Genomic DNA, 19,958 nt, shown 5'->3' on the forward strand with positions numbered 1-19,958 from the left:
AAGTCACAGAACTCCAAGTCCCTTGCAGAGTCCTGTGGGGTAGAGAGACCTGGGCCCAAGATCTGACGAGGCAACTTATTAGCAGGTGACTTTACCTGGATGAGCTGACTTCGTTGTCGATAAAGGGAGGACAGTAACACTCACAGTCATACGAACCCCGTTACAGTAGATTAACCAATGAGCAGACAGAGCTACTTTCCATCCCAAAGCTAACAGTATCTAGCCCTTCTTATTTGTCCTAACAGTGCTAAGTGCTTTTTAGGTAGTTATCCCACTTAATCTGCACAAAAGTTCTACAAAGCAGATGCAATTATTATTCCAATTAAAAAAATGAAAGTAAAAACTCAGGGTGGGCAAGAATTGAGCTCAAGCGAATCCTCTTAAGCTGAGGCCCCACCTCCTCCATCCACCCTCCCATCCGCCATCCACACACATCACCCAAGAAGCTGCCAAAACGAAGCACTCAGAGCAGACTGCAGGCTCTTGCTACTGAGTGATCTGGATAAGGAAGGGGCACCTCTTACGCCGTGCCCCTCGGACGTGTCGGCATGGGACAGGGACAATTCCATCTGGTTAAACTCCTTGAGGAGCACTTTTTAAACTATTATTTATTTGGCTAGAATGGGTCTTAGTTGCAGCACATGGGATCTAGTTCCCTGACCAGGGATCGAACCCAGGCCACCTGCACTGGCAGCGTGGAGTCTTAGCTACTGGACCACCGAGGAGTGCATTCATCAACAGCTCTTTTGAGAAGCACCTGCTGATGTCAACCGTGCTTTTGCTCTATGCGACAGACGGCTATGTGGAAGTCGGGCCAGTTCACGGGACGGGTTTTAGGTCACACCATGGTCATGGGATTAGCTGGGAAGGACGACGTCAGGATCATCTTTACGAATGAGAGGCAGCACTGGTCCAAGGCAACGACTCAAGCCAAGGACAAGCCACAAAAGCCACGGGATCACAAAGTTTTTAGAACTGGTGTTTATTTCCAATCACTCCCACTTCTTCACCCTGAGTGGTCCCATTACATCAAGGAAGGGGCACTGGCTCCATGAAGAAGGGAATGAATTCCCACTTTCTATGCTGAAAGGCAGTCCAGCAGGGATGAAGGGCTGGGGGAGGCTCTGGACTCAGGAGGACAGGGACCCTGCAGGGACCATCACCTGGCTCCCTGCACGTGCTCCGGAGCAGAAGCGAGCTCAGCAGAGTGCAGCCGGACAGGGCCTTGCTAAGACGAGCACCACAACCTGGGCCTGAATCGCCCGCTCTCAGGCAGAGGCCGCTGGCCCGGCAAACGCTCCCTCCCTGTCCCCACAGCGGCTGTGAAGCCCCCCAGGAGCCTTGTGGGGACAGTGGCTTCTGCCCACCAACTTCAGAAAGAGGAAAAGGAAGACGAGTGAGGAGAAGAGCGTGGGGGCCTGGCTGTCTCCTCCCGACCCAGCCGCGCCTTCTGGATGCCAGCCCCCTTTCGTGCCGGCCCCGACCCCTGCGGTGGGCGCTGGGGGGGCGCCATGTGCTGGGGGCGGCGGGCAGGGCGCTGGGGCCCTCCGGCCGCCTCACTTGCTGGCCACGGCGGACAGCTGGTCCCGGATGCGGCCCAGCCCGTCTAGCATCGTGTCCAGCGTCTCCTTACTCAGCTCCACGGTGACGGCCGACACGGAGGGCCTGTCCCCACACAGACTGGGATCTTCCCGGATCTGAGGAGAGAACATTTCCCCAGAGTCAAGGCCGCCTCGCTTCAACCTGCAGGCCTTACCTGGTTCTGGTGGCACGAGGGCGTCACAGGTGTACCTGTGACTCTGGTGTCAGTCACGAGGCCCAGTCCTGGGGTCACCCAGCAAATGGGGACAGGGCGGGAGCCGTCTCAGGGGCTCCCAACAGGAGTCGGAGCAGGCTCCCTCACCCTCCCACCCCCGACTCAGCACTCGAGTGAGAAACACGGCCTGGGTTCACGCTGGCACTTCAGGCCGGGGCTCTACGGGTATGGACGAATCCGCCAGGATGCAGGAAGACTATTACAGCCTCTAGTTATATGTGTTTGCATCTTTTTTTAAAGTTGTATCTTTTTTTTTAAGTAAGTCTTACACTAAGAGTTAAAAACTTAAGTTGTTAGAGGCATCCTTTGTTTTCATTTTCTCACCGGTGTTGAGTTTCTGGCTGTCTGGTGGTTAACTAAATACAGCATTACCTTATCTAGTTTTAACCAAAAACTGAAAAAAAAAAACCCTCAAACTGTTAGTCGCTCAGTGGTGTCCAACTCTTTGTGACCCCATGGACTGTAGTCCATGGCTCCTCCGTCCATGGGATTCTCCAGGCAAAAATACTGAAGCGGGTTGCCAGTCCCTTCTCCAGGGGATCTTCCCGGCCCAGCGATCAAACCCGGGTCTCCTGCATTGCAGGCAGATTCTTTATCATCTGAGCCACCAGGGAAGCCCAGGTTTTACCTAAACAAACCCTAAAAACAGGTATGTGACTTAAAAAGATTCCTGAAAATAACTGTGAAGACACCACCAATGAGGCAACAGCATATGAACAGTAAAATGAAGAACTGACACTTCTCCAACTTCTAATAGGAGCCCCTGTTCAGCATGGTATAAATAGCGACAGCCCCCTTAGTTTAGACAAGAATTCAGTCAAGTATACCAAGCTTATCAAGAAGACAATTTGAAATTTGAGTGCATGCTCCTATTGTTAAAGCCAAACCTTCCTGTGTCAAAGGTAACCTTTAGGTATCAGCAAATTATTTTTAAAATTTGTATTTCATGTCTGTTTTATTTTTTAAAATATTTCTACTTTTGGTATAGGTTTTATGACTGTACTAAGCTAATTCACATTTACTTTCTAAATAAATACTCTGCTCTTTAGGGGTGCTACAGTTTTTTAATTTATGGGGTTAGGGGCTTCCCTGCTGGCTCAGCAGGTGAAGAACTGCCTACAATGCAGGAGACACAAGTTTGATCCCTGGATCAGGAAGATCCCCTGGAGAAGGGAATGGCTACCCACTTCAGTATTCTTGCCTGGTAAAACTTCATGGACAAACGAGCCTGGCAGGCTACTGTCCAAAGGGTTGCAAAGAGTCGGACACGACTGAGCGACTAAACACACACACAGAGATCCTATGATTTTGGAGACTGGCATTTCCGCTGGTCTGTGGGACACCAAGACCCTGCGTGCCCCCGCCCCCCCAGCCTTTCAGTGAGCATGACGGTGGCCATACCTTCATCTGGAGCAGACAGGTGGGGACGGCCATGCGGCTGATGCTGTCTGAGGAGGTTTTGATGTCCACCCTCCAGTCCAGGTCCACCAGGCGCGGCAGAGAGACTGCAGGGATACAGCTCAGCTCAGCCCTCGCACCAGCGAGTGACCGAGCCTTTACGACGGGCAGCTCTAGGGGCTGCACACGTGTAAGGCCCTTAGTCCACACAGCAAGCCTCCGAGGGGGCCGGGGAGATGGGGCCCAAGAGCCCACAGCAAGCCCGGGGCCTTCCTGACCACTGCTCGTGGCCCCGCGCTTATCATAGCGTGGACTCCGGGCGGACAGCACCTCCAGGCTTCGGCCCGAACACCCAGCCTCCAGATGTCAGGAGAGAGCGAGGAATGAGCGACGTGGGGAGGAGGTGGGGCCGAGGCCTGAGTCTCGGGAAATGTGCAGCTCTGCCAACAGCCGAAGAGCTTTTGTTTCAGAGACGCACAGGCGTGGCTTCAACATTCCTGTTTGATCGCTGAGCCTCTGTTTGCTCACCTGTAAATGGGGACGAGCCCCACCCCGCTTACAGGCTTGCTGGGAGGACTAAATGAGCTAATGCAGGCCGAGTTCCGCAGCACTGTGACCGAGTTTAGTGACCATCTATCAAGCACCCAGTTTTACTCACTCTTTCACAATAATTTCAATTATGGTTAATTTGTTTTCTAATGGAAACACAGTTATTGTAAGTACTTTCTGCTTTGAACACTGGGTTTTCTTGTTTTTTTTTTTTTTTTAACAACATGCCTCTATTAAGTTTATAATCAGAAACCATATTAAAAAGTAGAATTAAAAAGGAATGCAGAACAAACACTGTTGGGTTTGGGATTGGGTTAATTCACTTTGGTTTTAGTTAAGAACTCCAGCAGATTTAGGGCTGGGGCTGGGGAGGAAGGGGGTGGGGGAAGAGGCAGGCTCCTTGGTACTCACTCTGATTCGCTTGGGCTTCAGCTCTCCAGGTAGATCTGTTTGGGGAAAGATGAGGAAAACAGAATGGAAAACGGATGACAACTGAGTCTTCCGATAATGAGGCCCGTGAGCCTGGGCCTCCGCTCCTTCTGTGATCTTCATACCTACAATCCCCTCCTGACAGGAGAGGACCAGAGAAATGCCCCCCTCCAAGGAGCAGCTGTTTGTTTTACAGAATCGAGTGATGTAGAGGCCATAGGTGCTCGGTTTTCACGGCTTAGGAAAAACAAGAGAAGGCTAAAAGCACTGTAATCACATCATGCTACTGTTCTCAGAGACAAAACAGAGAAGGTCAGCTTACCCTTTGTTACTAGGCATCTGCTACACAATGTTGGCGCCTTACATAAAACACACCCAAACAGGCCTAATGCTACAGCCAACCATGCCACAGTGAGGTGCAGGGTCACAGTAAAATGTGGTTACCCAGAGGTTTCTAAATAAGCAACAAAACCCTCGGTAAGTAAGCGTTATCCGTTGTGATTATCAACAGAATAGAGGTCTGTTCAAGCCTGCTGCTAACCAGTAGTTAATCAGTTCTGCTTAAATTGTATGTACTGAAAAGGATTTTCCAAGTTAGAAAATGTACAGATAATTCACAAAAGAAATAAAAATGACCAATAACATGAAAAAGATATTTGACATCACTAGTACCAAAGATTCACGCGAGCATGCTAAGGCACTTCAGTCACGCCCAACTCTTTGTGACCCTTTGGACTGTAACTCGCCAGGCTCCTCTGCCCATTGGATTCTCCAGGCGAGAATGCTAGAGTGGGTTGCCATGCCCTCCTCCAGGGGATCTTCCTGACCCAGGGATCGAACTCGGGTCTCTTATGCTTCCTGAATTGGCAGGTGTGTTCTTTACCACCAGTCCCACCTGGGAAACCCAATACCAGAGATATGCAAATTGAAATGAGGTACCATTTGCCATTTGTAAAACTTGGAAGTAAAAAAAAAAATTCCCCCAGTGCAGGTGATGGTGTGGCCAGAGTGGTACACCCATGTCCTACTGATGGAGAAATAGTTGGTGCAATCCTCCCAATGGCTGACTTGATGATAAAAAGCCAAGCTCCAGTATCACCATCTACCAGCAAGGAAATAGTTAAGCACAATGTGGGTAAAGGGTCCCCAATGAACTGTTCACTGAAGTGAAAACTGCCAACAGCCTAAGTGTCTGACACTAAGGTATCTATTAACTAAATTATACATAATTTCTTCATATAATGAAATACAGTTAGCCATTAAAAATAAAGCTGAAGGTAAATATTTATCACCCTGGAATATCATTCACATTAATACTGTGAACTGAAAACAAGCAAGTTATAAAAAGGCACGACCCCACTGTGTTAAACACAAAAGCAAAACAAAAATCCCTCTCTCTCTCTGTAAATGGAAAAAGTACATCCCTCAAAAAAGGTTTTCTGTTAAGGAATGAACACTGCTAACCCTCTGGGTGGTGGAATTAATGGTTTTCTTCTTTTTTGCTTACCTGTGCCTGCCTTTCAAGAATGAGCACATTTTATCTAAAAGAGAAATTTAAAAATATCAGATTTATAAGAAATGAGCACTTACACGTGTTCCAGGATGATTTTTGTCAGCAGGTTTTTGAGGTTCTGGTGGAAATTTTCAGGAAACAGTGCCAGAATCGCCTCGGCGGAGGAGAGGTCGCGGAACACGGCTAGCCTGGTGAGACGGTGCAGGGCTTGGAGCAGCTGTGGGGCAGACGGGGAGCCTGGGCGGTGAGGGGCACTGGGACAGGGGGCAGGGCGCCATCCGCTGCTGGGAAGAGGGCCTGCCGCCCGCCCCCGTCACTCACGCTGGGTCTCAGGAGTCCAGAGGCCCCGGGGGCCCGGCTGCTGATGCCCACGTTCCTCGGCCCGCCTCCAAGTTCACCTGCTGCTTAGAAGACATGCAGCTGCCCGACCAAGGATGCTATCAACCTGCCAGGAAGTCTCTCTGCCAGTGGGCAAAGGGTTAATGACGCCCGTTTTTTTCCTGGTGCACGGACTCTGACCTTAAGCTAACTTTCCAGCCTGTTCCCCTGGTAACGTGAGAGAAGCGGCAAGTCAGCGGTGTCACTAGGCAATGCTGCCCTGGTCCCCAGACGCTGGCCCAGGCCTGCGGAGACACCAGGGCCCACGGCACGGGCTTCCCTGAGTGTGGCCGCACGGTCCTTGCCAGCGCTGAAGCTGTGCTTACTGCACTGGCTCTGGCTCCAGGGGAGCTTGGGCTTTTCATCCACAGGGGCTGGAATGCACCTCCTTACCCCCAGCTGTCACCAGGGAGGGCGAGGAGAGCCAAGAGCTCCAGGCTGGCTGTGCAAAGCCCCCTGTGGAAGGACAGCCTGGTGCTGCCCTGCTGGGACGTCCAGGTACCACCCCGTGTCATTCCAAGTGAATGTATAGCCAAGTGTGGCCTGTCCTCGTCTTGTGAGAATCACACTGCTTAGCTGAACCTAACAAGATGCTCCAGAGGTAATTTTCTCTGCCTTAGGGCTTTCTTAGACGCCACGGGAGGCTGCTCAGCTCAGAAAAGCACAAGTGTGGCTTTCGTGCACACTGTCTAGGTAACAAATCTGAAAAGGAAATGGTCAAGAGCTCTGATTCTGGGTATAGTCTTCCCATCCATGCCTCATTTATGACAACAATGTGAGGGTTCAATGACAACAGCTTTTTTTGGGAGGCGGGGGGCATAGCTGCTTTACAATACTGTGTTAGATTCTGTTGCACAACAAAGTGTATCAGGAGAAGGAAATGGCAACCCACTCCAGTATTCCTGCCTAGAGAATCCCCATGGACAGAGGAGCCTGGAGGGCTACAGTCCATAGGGTCACAGGAGACAGACAGGACTCAGCAACTAAACCACCACCAAAGTGTATCAGCTATAAGTATACATATGTGTCCCCTCCCTCTTGGGTCTCCCTCTCGCCCCCTCATCCTACAGGGGTGCCTCTAGGCCCCCACAGAGCACAAAGCTGAGCTCCCTGTGACACACAGCAGGTTACCACCAAGTTCCCTAAAATTTAAAAAAAAAATCATCTATTTTAAGTTGCTATAATGTCAACAGACAATTCAGGGGAAAAATTCCCTTGGACGTGGCAGTGGCTGGGACGTCAATGAAGAGACTGATGGGTTGAAGAAGCCAGTAGCCAGAGGTCATTTCTGACCACACTTACTTGTTCTGCCTCCTCCTGGGTCACGGACAAGCTGGAACACGTAACATCCAAGAGATTCTTGGAGCCAAGGGCTGAACTGGAAAAGCTCTCTTGGCACAGCTGTCTGACAACATCTTTCGAGGAGGCCTATAAATTAATTCACAGATGGAAAAAGTCAAAACAAGAAACAAACTCAGACTGTGAAAATACATTTCTTAAGAACTTAATACAGTCTCGGTCAAGGTGTAAGGCCTAAGAGGGGCACAGGACACTTCCATTTCTGGGAAGATGAGGCAGATGTACTTTTTCTTATTTTTCCTGCTAAACACAGCTAAACTCCCCAGGCACTTTCTAGAAATCTAAGACAGCGCTGAAAAGGGAGAGGAGCAGACAGACCTTCTAGGGACCTCATGACCAGGGAATGACGTGGTCATATTATGTCTTGAGACTGTGGATCTTGTTTAAACCTTCTATTTTAGCTGGCTTCCTCTTTCGCTGCTCAGACAGCATGGGGAGTGTGTGTGTGTGGTGGGGGAGGATGCGGCTTCATGACGACCAACGGAAACAAAGGTCCAGCTCCCCTACTTGGCTCCTGTTGACACTCTTAACGTGGGGGTTCCTTGCTGCTACTGCGCAGAGGCGGAAGTTCTGGCTCCACGTAGTTTCCACTCATACCATGGGGGGAGGGGGGGGGGCGTGGAACCAGCCGGTGGGGATGGAAGTCCAGCTCCCTAGACACCAATGGAGGGGGGCGCTGAAACACCTTGTCACAGCCTCCCAAGGTAGGGGTCTGTGTTCCCCCTCAGCCTTTGCTGACATAGCAGGAAGCAGGGAAGGCACAGTTTTTTCTGCGGTGTTTTGGTGGAGTAAAACAGTTATTGTCTAACAGTTTTCTGTCTTTCTAAGCTATCCCTTTCTTGGTCTTCGATAAGAGAAAGCAACTATTTGATGGAGTTTTCTTTGTTTTCACACATTGGGCATCTGGGTGGCCCTCTTCTTCAACTCAAAGTCTGGGATATATGAGCAAAAAGAAAGGCCACTGTCCGATGTGGCTCTAAATGTATGTAGAGGAAGTATTTAAGATAACTATATCATAAATAAGGGACTACTTCACTCTACCTGGTAAAATGATGATACTGATATTGCCACGGAGATTGTGATGTTATGTAAATAAATGTAATAAGTTGAACAACCACTGTAAGAGTTATAAAGAGAATTACATTTTAAAGCACTATAAATAAATCAAAATGGAATTCTCCCTAATGGTCAACTGGTCACATAACCCACAGAAAGGCAGTAAAATTAAAGAAACAAAAAATAAAGGTTAAGTGGATTAAAACAGGGGTCCCCAACCTCCAGGATCTAATACCTGATGATCTGAGGTGGAGGTGATATAATAGTAACAGAAATAAAGCGCACAACAAATGTAATGTATTTGAATCATACCAAAACCACAGCCCCCAACCCAGTCTGTGGAAGAACTGTCTTCCACAAAAATGGTCCCTGGTCCCAAAAAGGTTGGGGACTGCTAGATTAAGAAATATGATCAGTTAAATATGATCCTGTCTACAAGAAACGCCCTTCAAATATAATGACAGAAACAGATTAAAAGTAAAAGAATGAAAAAAGAGATCATGCAAACAATCAGGAAAGCAAGAGTGGCTACATGACCATCAGATAAAGTAGACTTCACAGCAGAGAAAATTACCAGAGACAGAGAGGGACATTAAATAATGATAAAAATTTCTGTCCACCAAGAAGACATCCTGAATGTAAGCACTCAGCAAGAGAGCTACTAAATATGGGAAGCAAAAAGAGAAGTGAAAGGAGAAATCGACAAATCCATAAATACAGCTGGACTCTTTAACACCCCTCTTTCAACAATTGATACAACAACTACACCAGATTCAACAAGGATACAGAAGAACTCTACAACACCATCAATCAACCTAATTGACATTTATGGAACACCACCCAGTAACAACAGAATATACACTCTTTTCAAAAGCTCACTGAACATATACCAAGATAGATGATATTCTGAATCAAAAACAAACCAAATGAATTCAAAAGAACAGAAATCATACAGAGAGTGCTGTCAGCGAACACAATAGAATCAAACTAGAAATCAATAAGAAAGATCAAAGAAATGTGTCCAAACACTTGGAAACAATAATCCACAGACTAAACGGACAGTCTCAAGGGAAAATTTAAAAATATATGAAATAACTTACTTCATTTATTCAACTGAATAAATGAAAATGAAATACAACACCCAAATTTTGGGGATACAGCCAAGATGGTGCTGAGAGAGAAATTTACAGCACTGAATGCATACATTAGAAAAGAGGGAAAAATCTCAAAAAATAACCCAAGTTCTCATCTTAAGGACTTAGAAAAACATAAGCATAATAAACCTAAAGGAAGAAGGAAGGAAATAACAAAGAGCAGACACCCAAAAAAATGAAAACAGGAAAAAAGAGGAATCGATGGAAAAACTGGTTCTTTGAAAATATCAAACTTAAAATTAATTAACTAAATTAAATAAATTAATTTTTAAAACTTCACAAACTTTTAGCGAGACTGACAAAGTTAAAAAGAAAGGAAACGCTAATTACCATTACCAGGAAGGCAGTAGGGCATATCACTACAGACCCCGCAGATTTCAAAAGAAAATAAGAGAATAACTAAATACAAACAACTATACACATATAAATTTGACAGTTTAAATGAAATGGATCAATTTCTCAAAAAAACACAAACTACCACAACTCTCCCAAAATAAAATTGAAAGCTTGAACAGTCCTGTAACTATTAAGGCAACTGAATTTGTAATTTTAAAACCCCTAGAAAAGAAATTGCCAGACCCAGATGGTTTCACTGGAGAATTCTAACAAACATTTAAAGAAAGAATTAAGTAATTCTATATAATCTTTTTCTAGAAAACAGAAAAGGAGGAAACATTTACCAATTTATTTGACAAAGGTAGCATTACTCTGATACCAAAATCAGACAGAGAATATATGCAAAACCAACCGAACAAACAATAGACCAATATCCCTCATAAAAAGAGATACAAAGATCCTTAACAAAATACTAGCAAATAGAATTTAGCAATATATAAAAAGCATTATTCACTGTAACCAGGTCGAATTTACTCCAGGGATACTAGCTAGGTCAGTTCAGTATTTGAAAATCTATGTAGTCCACCATATTAACAGGCTCAAGAAGAAAATAAGAGGGTATCAATCAATGTAGGAAGAGCAGTAGGTAAAATTCAACATCCATTCTTGATGAAAACTCTCATAAATTTAGGAATAAAGGGGAACTTCCATAACTTGATTTAGAGCATCTACCAAAAAACCTAGAGACAGCATACTTAACGATGAAAGACTAAAGTTGGGAACAAGACAAAGCTGTCTGCTCTCACTACCGTTACTCCACATAGTGCTGAAAATTCTAGCCACTAAAACAAGGCAAGGGGAATAAAGAAAAGGTTCGCAGATCAGAAAGGAAGAAATAAAACTGTCCGTATCTGCAGACAGCATGACAGTCTATGAGAAAGCCCAAAGAAATGTACAAAGAATTATTAGAATAAATGAGGTCAGCAGTTTGCAAATCCAAGAGACACATACAAAAATCAGGTGTATTTCGACACACTAGCAATGAACATGTGGACACTGGAATTAAAAGTATAATATCATTTGCAACTTCTCAAACAAAAAAGAAGAAATACTTAGGAATCAATCTAACAAAGTATGTACAGGACTTGTATGCTGAAAATTACATAGCACAGATTAAAAAAAATCAAAGATCTCAATCAATGGGGAGACACATCATGATCATGGATTGGAAGATCCAACACATTAAGATGATGTCAATTTGCTCCTAAATGACAAACAAATTTAACCCAATTCCTATGAAAATCTCAGCAAACTTTCTTTTTTTAAAAGATATATCCAAGATCATTCTATAGATTTATACAGAAAGGCAAAAGAATTAGAATACCTAAAGTAATTTTGATAAAGAATGAAATAGGAGGAATCCATCTGCCTGATTTTAAAACTTATTATATAGTTATGATAATCAAGAATATATGGTATTTTCAGAGGGATAAACAAATAGATCAATGAAACAAACCAAAGACCTCTGAAGTAGAGCTATGCAAATATGCCTGACTGATTCTTGACAAAATTGTAATAGCAATTCAACAGAGAAAATAGACTTTTCAACAAATGGTACTTGAACGACTGGATATTCATAGGCCAAAGGTGGGGAGGGGAAACCTCAAAGTATCTCACACACCTTATACAAAATTAAAGCAAAACTTGTCACGGACTTAAATGTTAAAAGATACATAAATGGAAAATATAAAACTACAAGCAAAAAATAGGGAAAAATTTTGAGAGCTATGGCTTCATAAAGAGTTCTGAGAATTTATACCAAAAGTACAGTTCTTTAAAAAAAAACAACCCACAGTTCATATAAGGAAATTTTTTTTGAAAAACTGTACTTCATCAAAATTAAAACATTTGTTCTGCAAAAGCTCCTGTTACAAGCTGAACTGTGTCCCCTAAAATTCACTTATTGAAGTCATAACTCCCAGGATCTCAAAATGTAATCTCATTTGGAAATAGGATTGCATGCATGCATGCATACTGCAAATGTAACTAGTGAAGACAAGTGAAGACCTGTCTAGTGAAGAATCAGGATTAGCTGAGTTGCTAAGTTGCTTCAGTGGTGTACTACTCTATGCGATCCTATGGACAGTAGGCCACCAGGCTCCTCTGTCCATGGGATTCTCCAGGCAAGAATACTGGAGTGGGTTGCCATGTCCTCCTCCAGGGGATCTTCCCAACCCAGGGATTGAACCCAGGTCTCCTACTTTGCAGGCAGATTCTTTACCATCTGAGCCACTAGGGAAGCCCCAAGGAACATAGGGTGAACTCTAATCCAATATGACTGATGCCATAATTAAAAGGGAAATTTAGAAACAGATATGCCAACAGGGAAAACGCCATGTGAAAGTGAATGCAGACACTACATACATTAAATATTATCAGAAACCAACAGACAGTAGGAGAGAAGCATGGAACAAACTATTCCTCAAAGCACTCAGAAGGAACCAATTTGACTGACACCTTGATCTCACACTTCCGGCCTCCAGAACTGGAAGACAACACATTTCTCCTGGGTGAGCCACCAATTCTCTCTAAGTATAAACTAGGAAAGAATATGTGCAAACCACTAATATAACAAAGGACTACACTCTCGAAAGAAACTCAAGGTAAAAAGCAAACAATGCAATTAGAGTATGAACAAAAGACATAAACAGATATTTCTCTTAAGAGATACAGATGGTAAGCACATGAAAAGAAGTCCAAAATCATTAACCATTAGAGAAATTCAAATTCAAGCCACAATGAGACAGACATACACGCCTATCAGAATAGCTCAAATAAAATATAGTGATGCCAATAAACGTGGTGAGGATGCGGAGAAACTGGATCATTCATGCACTACTGTTGCAAATGTAAAGTGGTATAGCCATTCTGGAGATTTTTGGAGTTTCATAAAAACAAAACAAAACCCCCAAAACATGCAACTATTAAAAGATCCAGAAATGTGCTCCTAGGCATTCATTTCAGAGAACTAAGACTTAGGCTTATACAAAAAAACTGTATACAAGTGTTTACAGTAGCTTTATTTGTAACAGCAAAAAAACCTGTAGATGTCATACCATGGAATACTAAGGAACAAAAAAGAAAGAACTATTGATACATATGGCATGGATGATTCTCCAAAAACTGGGCTCAGTGAAAAAAGCCAGTCCCCAAAGGTTGTATATTGTATTATTTCATTTATAGAACATTCTTGAAATGAGAAAATTATAGAAATGAAGAACAAATTAGTGAATGCCAGAGTTTAGGGAGGGAGTGAAGGCTGAGGGCAAGTGGGTGTAGCTCTACAAGGGGAACATGAAAAACCCTGTGGTGATGGAAAATGTTCTGCATCTTGACTATCAATGTCAATATCCTCGTTGTGGTATCGTATTATAGCTTTGCAAAATGCTACCACTGGGGGAAACTGGCTAATGGGCAAATAGGATCTCTCTGTATAGCGTTTTTGTTTGTTTGTTTGTTTTCGCAACTGCCTGTAAATCAAGATCTCAAAATTAAAGTGCATGGGGAACTGGTGAGGTGGATCTAGCGATTACTACCCCAATGCGCCGATCCCCAAAGCCAGCCCCAGAGACTTTTAGTAGGGCACCTTCGTACAGCACCTTCAAGTCCATTGTCTTGTCTGTTTTCCCCACTATGCTGTCAAAGCGATATTAATTTCGTTCCTACTATCAAAAAGCTCGGAAAGGCGCAACCCCCTGCCAGAGGTCACAGTGAGAGGCAGTGGCAGAGTCGTGGCTCCAAATCAGGGTTGGTTTATTCTCAACTCCTGCTCTGTCCAAAGTCTCGGAGACAAAGGCCCGTCTTGGCTGCCCCCAGCCCTCCCATTTACCTTCAGCAGGCTCTGGAGAGCTGCAAAGTTCTCCGCCGTCAGCGCGGCCATCTTCCCCGAGTCACGTGACCGAGGTAGCCGTAGAAGCGCGGTCACGTGGCTCCGATAGCCGCGCGGGGCATACCGGGGGCTGTAGTCCTTCAGGGTGGCGGGAGCGGCCTGAGTTGCGGAGCTAGGGGATGGGGAGGCGCCTAGCAGGGCGCGAAGGCGGGACTGCTCAAGCCCGGGGACTCGAGGACCGTGGGATTTGCAGGACGCAGGCGCTGGATGCTTTTCAGGGCAGGAAATTGGCTTCCCTGGTGGTTCAGGTGGTAAAGGCGCCTGCCTACAATGCGGGAGATCTGGGTTCGATCCCTGGGTCGGGAAGATCCCTCGAGCAGGAAATAGCAACCCACCGCAGTACCCTTGCCTGGAAAATCCCATGGACGGAGGAGCCCGATAGACTACAGTCCATGGGGTCGCAAAGAGTAGGACACGACTGAGCCACTTTACTTTGTCTACTCGCCAGGTCCGGGGAAAACTGATTTTCTTGGCTCGTGTGCGTGGACTGGGTGATTGGGGAACTGCGTCTGCAGGCTTGAGGAGCGCCTTGGAAACGTAGCTGTTCTGGGGTGATCATCGTACCCGGCCGCTCGGAATTAAAATATGGCTGTGCATGTCATTACAAATTCTTGGAATGTACCCCCCACCCCCCACCCCACCTGTCTCGAAGATTGCTTTCACATGTTCAATTTCCTTTCTGTCCCTGGGGTAGGTAGGAGCTGGTATTATTAACCTTATCCAAATGAGGTGTTGATGACTTTCTCTAGTCCTGGAGGAGATCCATTCTGATAAGCGAGTGGGGAAGTTTTAGGAAGGAGTAGAAAGGGAATCCAATGAAAGATATTACCTAACTAGGTTCCTATGACACCTATAGCGGGGATGGGAGGGGTGGTTCATGGAAGTGATTTAATTCATTGATTCAACAAAATAATTGTAACGAATGTAAGGATGGTTTTGAGTGGATAGTACAGGACTCTTGATTTGCCCAGTGATTAGATCCCATCTTGGAATAGATTTAAATTGTAAAGTCCTGGAACTTGGTTTTGAAGGAACCACCTACCCCCTCTGCCCTCCATCCCCCAACCTCTGACAGTTCCCTTGTGCATCTTTCCTATCTAGTTGTCTCTTTCTTTTTCCATCCCCAGCTCCTTCATGAAATTTGGCTCGAAACAGGTTCCGATGAATTTAAGCCAGAGAAAGAATGTCTAACTGTGAATCCAGAAATTGGTCATTAGTTTTTCTGCCTTCTATTTCTCCCGCCTCTTCCTTTTGGTCTCCCATTTTCTGTGGGGGTGTTGTCCAGACCCAGGACAACAGACATAGGCTGTTGAGAATGAACCTCTATCTGGACTAGAAGATTGTCCACCTTGTCCTGGAGTCCTGATTCCAGCTCTCTTTCTTGGCTTCTCCCTCTTCTTTTCTCCCAGAACCACATGGCTTGATTTTTCTTTTCTGCCAATTAGTCCCTGTAAACTCTAGGTTTACTTCTGCCTGTATCCATAGGGCCACCCACTGCTTTGAGTGAACTAAATGTTTGTTAACAACCCCTCAGACACCCCTGGCTGATTCATGTTAATGTATGGCAAAAACCAACACAATATTGTAAAGTAATTAGCCTCCAATTAAAATTAATTAATTAATTTAAAATTACTTTCTCAGACTTTTCTTTAGGATATTACCTTATTATTTGCAGGTCTGTGCTTTCTGTCTTACTTTGGGAAGATGGGCAGAATGGTCATCAGCCTCCAAGATGGCTCTCAATGACCCCTGCTCCCTGGTATTCACACCATTGTGAAGTCCCCTCCCACATGGTGCCTCAATTAGTCTGTGTGACCAACAGCAGGTGTCAGAAGTGGTGGTATGTCACATCTAAGATTAGTTGTAAACTAACTTTTAGTTAACGTAGTTTAAACTAAGATTAGTTATAAACTAGACAGCTTGTCAGTACTCTTTTTTTTTTTTTTCTTGTCTGATTTCTTTTTCCTGAATCTCTTGCTTCCAGGAAAACAAGCTTTCATGATATGAAAAGTTCTCTGGAGAGATTCGTGTGGTGAAAAACTGAAGCCTCTGACCAATAGCCAGCCAGAAACTAAAAAGCCTGCCAACAGCCTCATGACCGAGCTTGGAAGCAGATTCTCAGCCCTGGTAGAGCATTGAGATAACAGTGGCCACGGCCAACACCTTGACTACAACCTCACAAGAGATTCTAAGCCAGAACTGCCTAGCTAAACCACTCCTGGATCTCTGGCCTTATGAGTGTTTGTGGTTTTAAGCTGCTAAGCTTTGAGGTAATTTGTTACATAGCAATAACAACTATTCCATGGAGGCAGAAAAGCATAGGAGCTTTAGAATTTAACCTCAGGTTGAATTCGAACTCTCCTTGTTAACTTACCTTGAACAAATTCTTGAGCTTCTCTGAGCCTCTTGAACTTCAGCTGAAGCTGATGCTGATCAAAAAATGATGTTGATCACACACCCACTTGCCCCCGTGGAAGGAGCTACCTAACAGTTCTCCGTGCCCTTGTGGGCTGGCATGCGGTGAGGGGAATCCTGGGCTTAGTCAGTGCCAGGCAGGGCCTGCAACCCGGCGTCAGACCATCCCATTTTGCCAGGACTGCCCACACTGCCACCGCCATGTTGAGGCTAAAGGTGTGTCTACGGCCCCAAGAGTTTCTAGCAGTTTCTCAGCCAGGAACATTTACATGGGAAGCAGCAGAACGAATTAGGTTTACTTGCATGATTTGGTCTCACATTCTGGTTTTTGTTAAACCTAGTCTGATATCTTTCCAGTACTGGGTATGTGGATCTGTGCTTGCTTTCATTTACTTAATGACACCAATTTATTTAATAAATGTACATTTGTATTATTAAATAAATGTATTAAATAGATTGACTTACTACATGTGCCACACTCCATTCTAATCATTTTACACTTATTGATTTATTTACTTCCTATAGCAATCCGATGTGATATACACACCCACACACACAGAGTACTATAATTTTTACCGTTTTACATAAGGGGGAACTGAGACACAGAGAAGTCAAGTTAACTTGTCCAAGTTCACACAACTAAAATTTTGGCAAAGCCCAGACTTGAGCGTTTTAGCTCCAGAGTCTGTGCTGTCTCCTGTCTTCCTGTAGCTGAAAGCTCATGCTTTTTCTCTCTGGTTGTCTGACTACCTTCCCCAGGGGCCAAGAACAATCTCATAGTGTTCCTGGACACTCAACCCAGTGGTATGGTAAGAGACGAGATGATGAGTGGAAGGGGTGACTTGGGTTTTGGAAAAAGATCCAGGTTCAATTTCTGGCTCCTGTGTGATTCTGGCTAGTTATTTCATCACTGAACCTCGGTTTCTTCATCTGTAAATTAGGAGCAACAATAATTAAGAAAAAAACAAAACCTTCTGACCATTAGAGGGTCAAAAGGGTCATTGACTAAGGATGACTTACACCCCAAATGGGGAAAGATTATTTATATGGAGACTTGGTTCTAGCCATTGGCTGCATGGAAGGGCAGAACATTCCTGTGCTCTGGGAAAGAGTGGGCATTAGGGTCGTCAACCATCTATGTTTGGGACACCGGAGTTTCTGTGCTAACACTGGACTATCTCAGGCAAACCAAGCTAGTTGGTTACCCTTGTTTGAGGCCTGTGCTTCTGAGGAAAACCACCCTTTTAGAGCTCTTGACCTGTCTTCTCTAGTGTGGCTACAGTGAAGAGAGTGATATGGATAGAATTTCTTTTTAATAGAAGGTAATTAAGATCCCTTGGAGAAGGAAGTGCAATCCACTCCAGCATTCTTGCCTGGGAAATCCCATGGACAGAGGAGACTGGTGAGCTACTGTCGGTGGAGTCACAAAAGAGTTGGACACAATTTAGCAACTAAACAACAATTAAGGGGACTTCTTTCGGGGTCCAGTGGTTAAGGCTTTTCCTTCCAATGCAGAGGGTGTGGGTTTGATCCCTGGTTGAAGAGCTAAGCTGCCACATATCTCATGGCCAAAAAACCATAACATAAACAACAAAAGCAATATTATAACAAATTCAATAAAGACTTTAAAAATGATCCACATCAGAAAAAAAAATCTTTAAAAAAAGAAAAAAGAAGGTAATTAAAGGCAACAATCTTAGTTTTGAGGTTTTTTTTTTTTTTTTTTGGTAATAGCTTTACTGATAGATAAGTCCTGTATACAGTTTACCCACTTAGAGTGTAACAGTTCAATGGATTTTAGTGTTATGTAACCATCACCACAGCCAATTTTAGAACATATTTTATCACTCCCAAAAGAAAAACTATACCCTTTAGCTATCATTCTGCCAACTCTCTTCATCACACCAAGCCCTAGGCAACCTCTAATCTCCTTTCTGTATCTATAGATTTGCCTATTCTAGACTTTTCGTATAAATGGAATCTTATGAAATGTGGTCTTTTAATTAGCTTCCACTCAGCCTAATGTTTTCATGGGGTGTCCTAATGTTTTGGTGGCCTGTTTCAGCACTTCATTCCTTTTGACTGTTGAATAATTTCCATTGTGTGGATACACGACATTTTGCTCATCCATTCATCATTTGATGGATGTTTGGCTTGTTTCTGCCTTTGGCCATCATGAATAATGCTGCTGTGAACACTCTCAAACAAGTTTCTGTGTAGCTTTATGTTTTCATTCCTCTCGGAGTATACACCCAGGAGTAAAATTGCTGGGTCATGTGGTAACTCTGTGTTTAACTTTATGAAGAACTGCCAGACTGTTTCCCATCGTGGTTGCACCATTTTACATTCCCATCAGCAATGTCTGCGGGCTCCAGTTTTCCACATACTCACCAACGTTTGTTATTATCTGTCTCTTTGATGGTAACCATCCTAGTGGGTGTGAAGTGGTATCTCATTATGAGCAATCTTGTTTTGAAGTTGCTTTTGCCTACCCAGCACTTTTGGTCACTTAGACTGCTTATGTTCATTTGAGGTGATTGATGGAGATTACAGGGGCTTGAGCTCCCAATCTTGGTCCTACTGCCAAGTCCAGGCTATATCAGGGGAATGCCTGCAGGAGACGGATTAGGCCAAGGGGCTGCGGTCCTTTGGGGAGAGCCCTCACTTCTCCCTGGTTGACCTCTTCCTCACCCCCATTTCCTGGACTGAGACAGGGCTGCTCATCTTTTTTGATCTTAGGCCACCTACTCCAAGTCAGAGAGTAGGTTTGAAGTGGCCTGATCAGCAGACAGGGAATCTGCCTGCAAGTGGAGGGCAGAAGATTTGAAAACGACAGGCGTGGCCTGGCATGGAAAATGACATCTGTGTCCAGACCAAGCATCACGAGGCACATGATTTGAGGCTGACTTCGCACTAACAATGCCTCAGGAAACATGTGTCAAAATTGGGAAATTTGACATAAAAATCCAGGTTTCTGGGTTGTTTTAAAAATCAACAAGTGGGGTCATGCTCTTGCCACCTTTCTATGTTGCAGTGGTTGCCCGAAGCTGAGCTCTGGCTGCCTCTGTATCCTGGCCCGGGTGCTGGGTTCCCACTTTCCCAACTGCTTCCTGTTGTCACAGTTGGCCACCTGCCTCATCCCTGAGGGTATTTATCGGCGCCCAACTTCCCTGAGGGACCTAATGGGGCAAACTTAGGCCATCGTGAGCAGCGAGACTGAATTTGGGTATTCGAGACCCTGGGATTCCAGCCATCCTCATGCCTTTCTCCTCATGAGCCTAAGCAAATCTCATGTGTAATGTGAGCATCTAACTTGTCATTCCTGCTTCTAAAGCAACTGTTACAGGCCAAGTAATGTTTTGTGAATTTTACATTGTTGTCATTTAGTTGCTCAGTCATGTCTGACTCTTTGCGACCCCCATGGACCTGCCAGGCTCTTCTGTCCATGGAATTTTCCAGGCAATGTTACTGGAGTGGGCTGCCCTTTCCTTCTCCAGGGGATATTCCTGACCCAGGGATCGAACCCACGTCTCCTGCATCTCCTGCATCTCCTGCATTTCTTGCATTGGCAGGTGGATTCTTTACCACTGAGATGCCTATGAACTA

The 19,958-nt window shown here is 44.8% G+C and overlaps 1 protein-coding gene across 1 annotated transcript; it reads right to left on the bottom strand.

Annotated features, from left to right (window-relative positions):
- Window positions 1-966: 966 nt before the first annotated feature.
- On the bottom strand, window positions 967-14,025 carry COMMD9 (COMM domain containing 9). Its single transcript, XM_043909432.1, has 6 exons — window positions 13,878-14,025; window positions 7,386-7,511; window positions 5,783-5,922; window positions 4,175-4,209; window positions 3,218-3,321; window positions 967-1,697 (listed from the first exon to the last, which is right to left on the bottom strand). Exons 1-6 carry the CDS (start codon window positions 13,926-13,928, stop codon window positions 1,557-1,559), a joined length of 597 nt encoding a protein of 198 aa, XP_043765367.1. The 5' UTR covers window positions 13,929-14,025; the 3' UTR covers window positions 967-1,556.
- Window positions 14,026-19,958: the final 5,933 nt, after the last annotated feature.

The sequence above is a fragment of the Cervus elaphus genome, chromosome 1 (assembly GCF_910594005.1).
Source record: "Cervus elaphus chromosome 1, mCerEla1.1, whole genome shotgun sequence".
Taxonomy (NCBI): domain Eukaryota; kingdom Metazoa; phylum Chordata; class Mammalia; order Artiodactyla; family Cervidae; genus Cervus; species Cervus elaphus.

Excerpts from the sequence above, each read along its gene's own strand:
- COMMD9 (XM_043909432.1), bottom strand. The coding sequence starts at position 13,928 with ATGGCCGCGCTGACGGCGGAGAACTTTGCAGCTCTCCAGAGCCTGCTG. Across the intron at positions 7,512-13,877 it reads CTCTCCAGAGCCTGCTGAAG|GCCTCCTCGAAAGATGTTGT; the intron begins GTAAATGGGAGG and ends ATTAATTTATAG. Across the intron at positions 3,322-4,174 it reads TGAAGCCCAAGCGAATCAGA|TCTCTCTGCCGCGCCTGGTG; the intron begins GTGAGTACCAAG and ends GTATCCCTGCAG.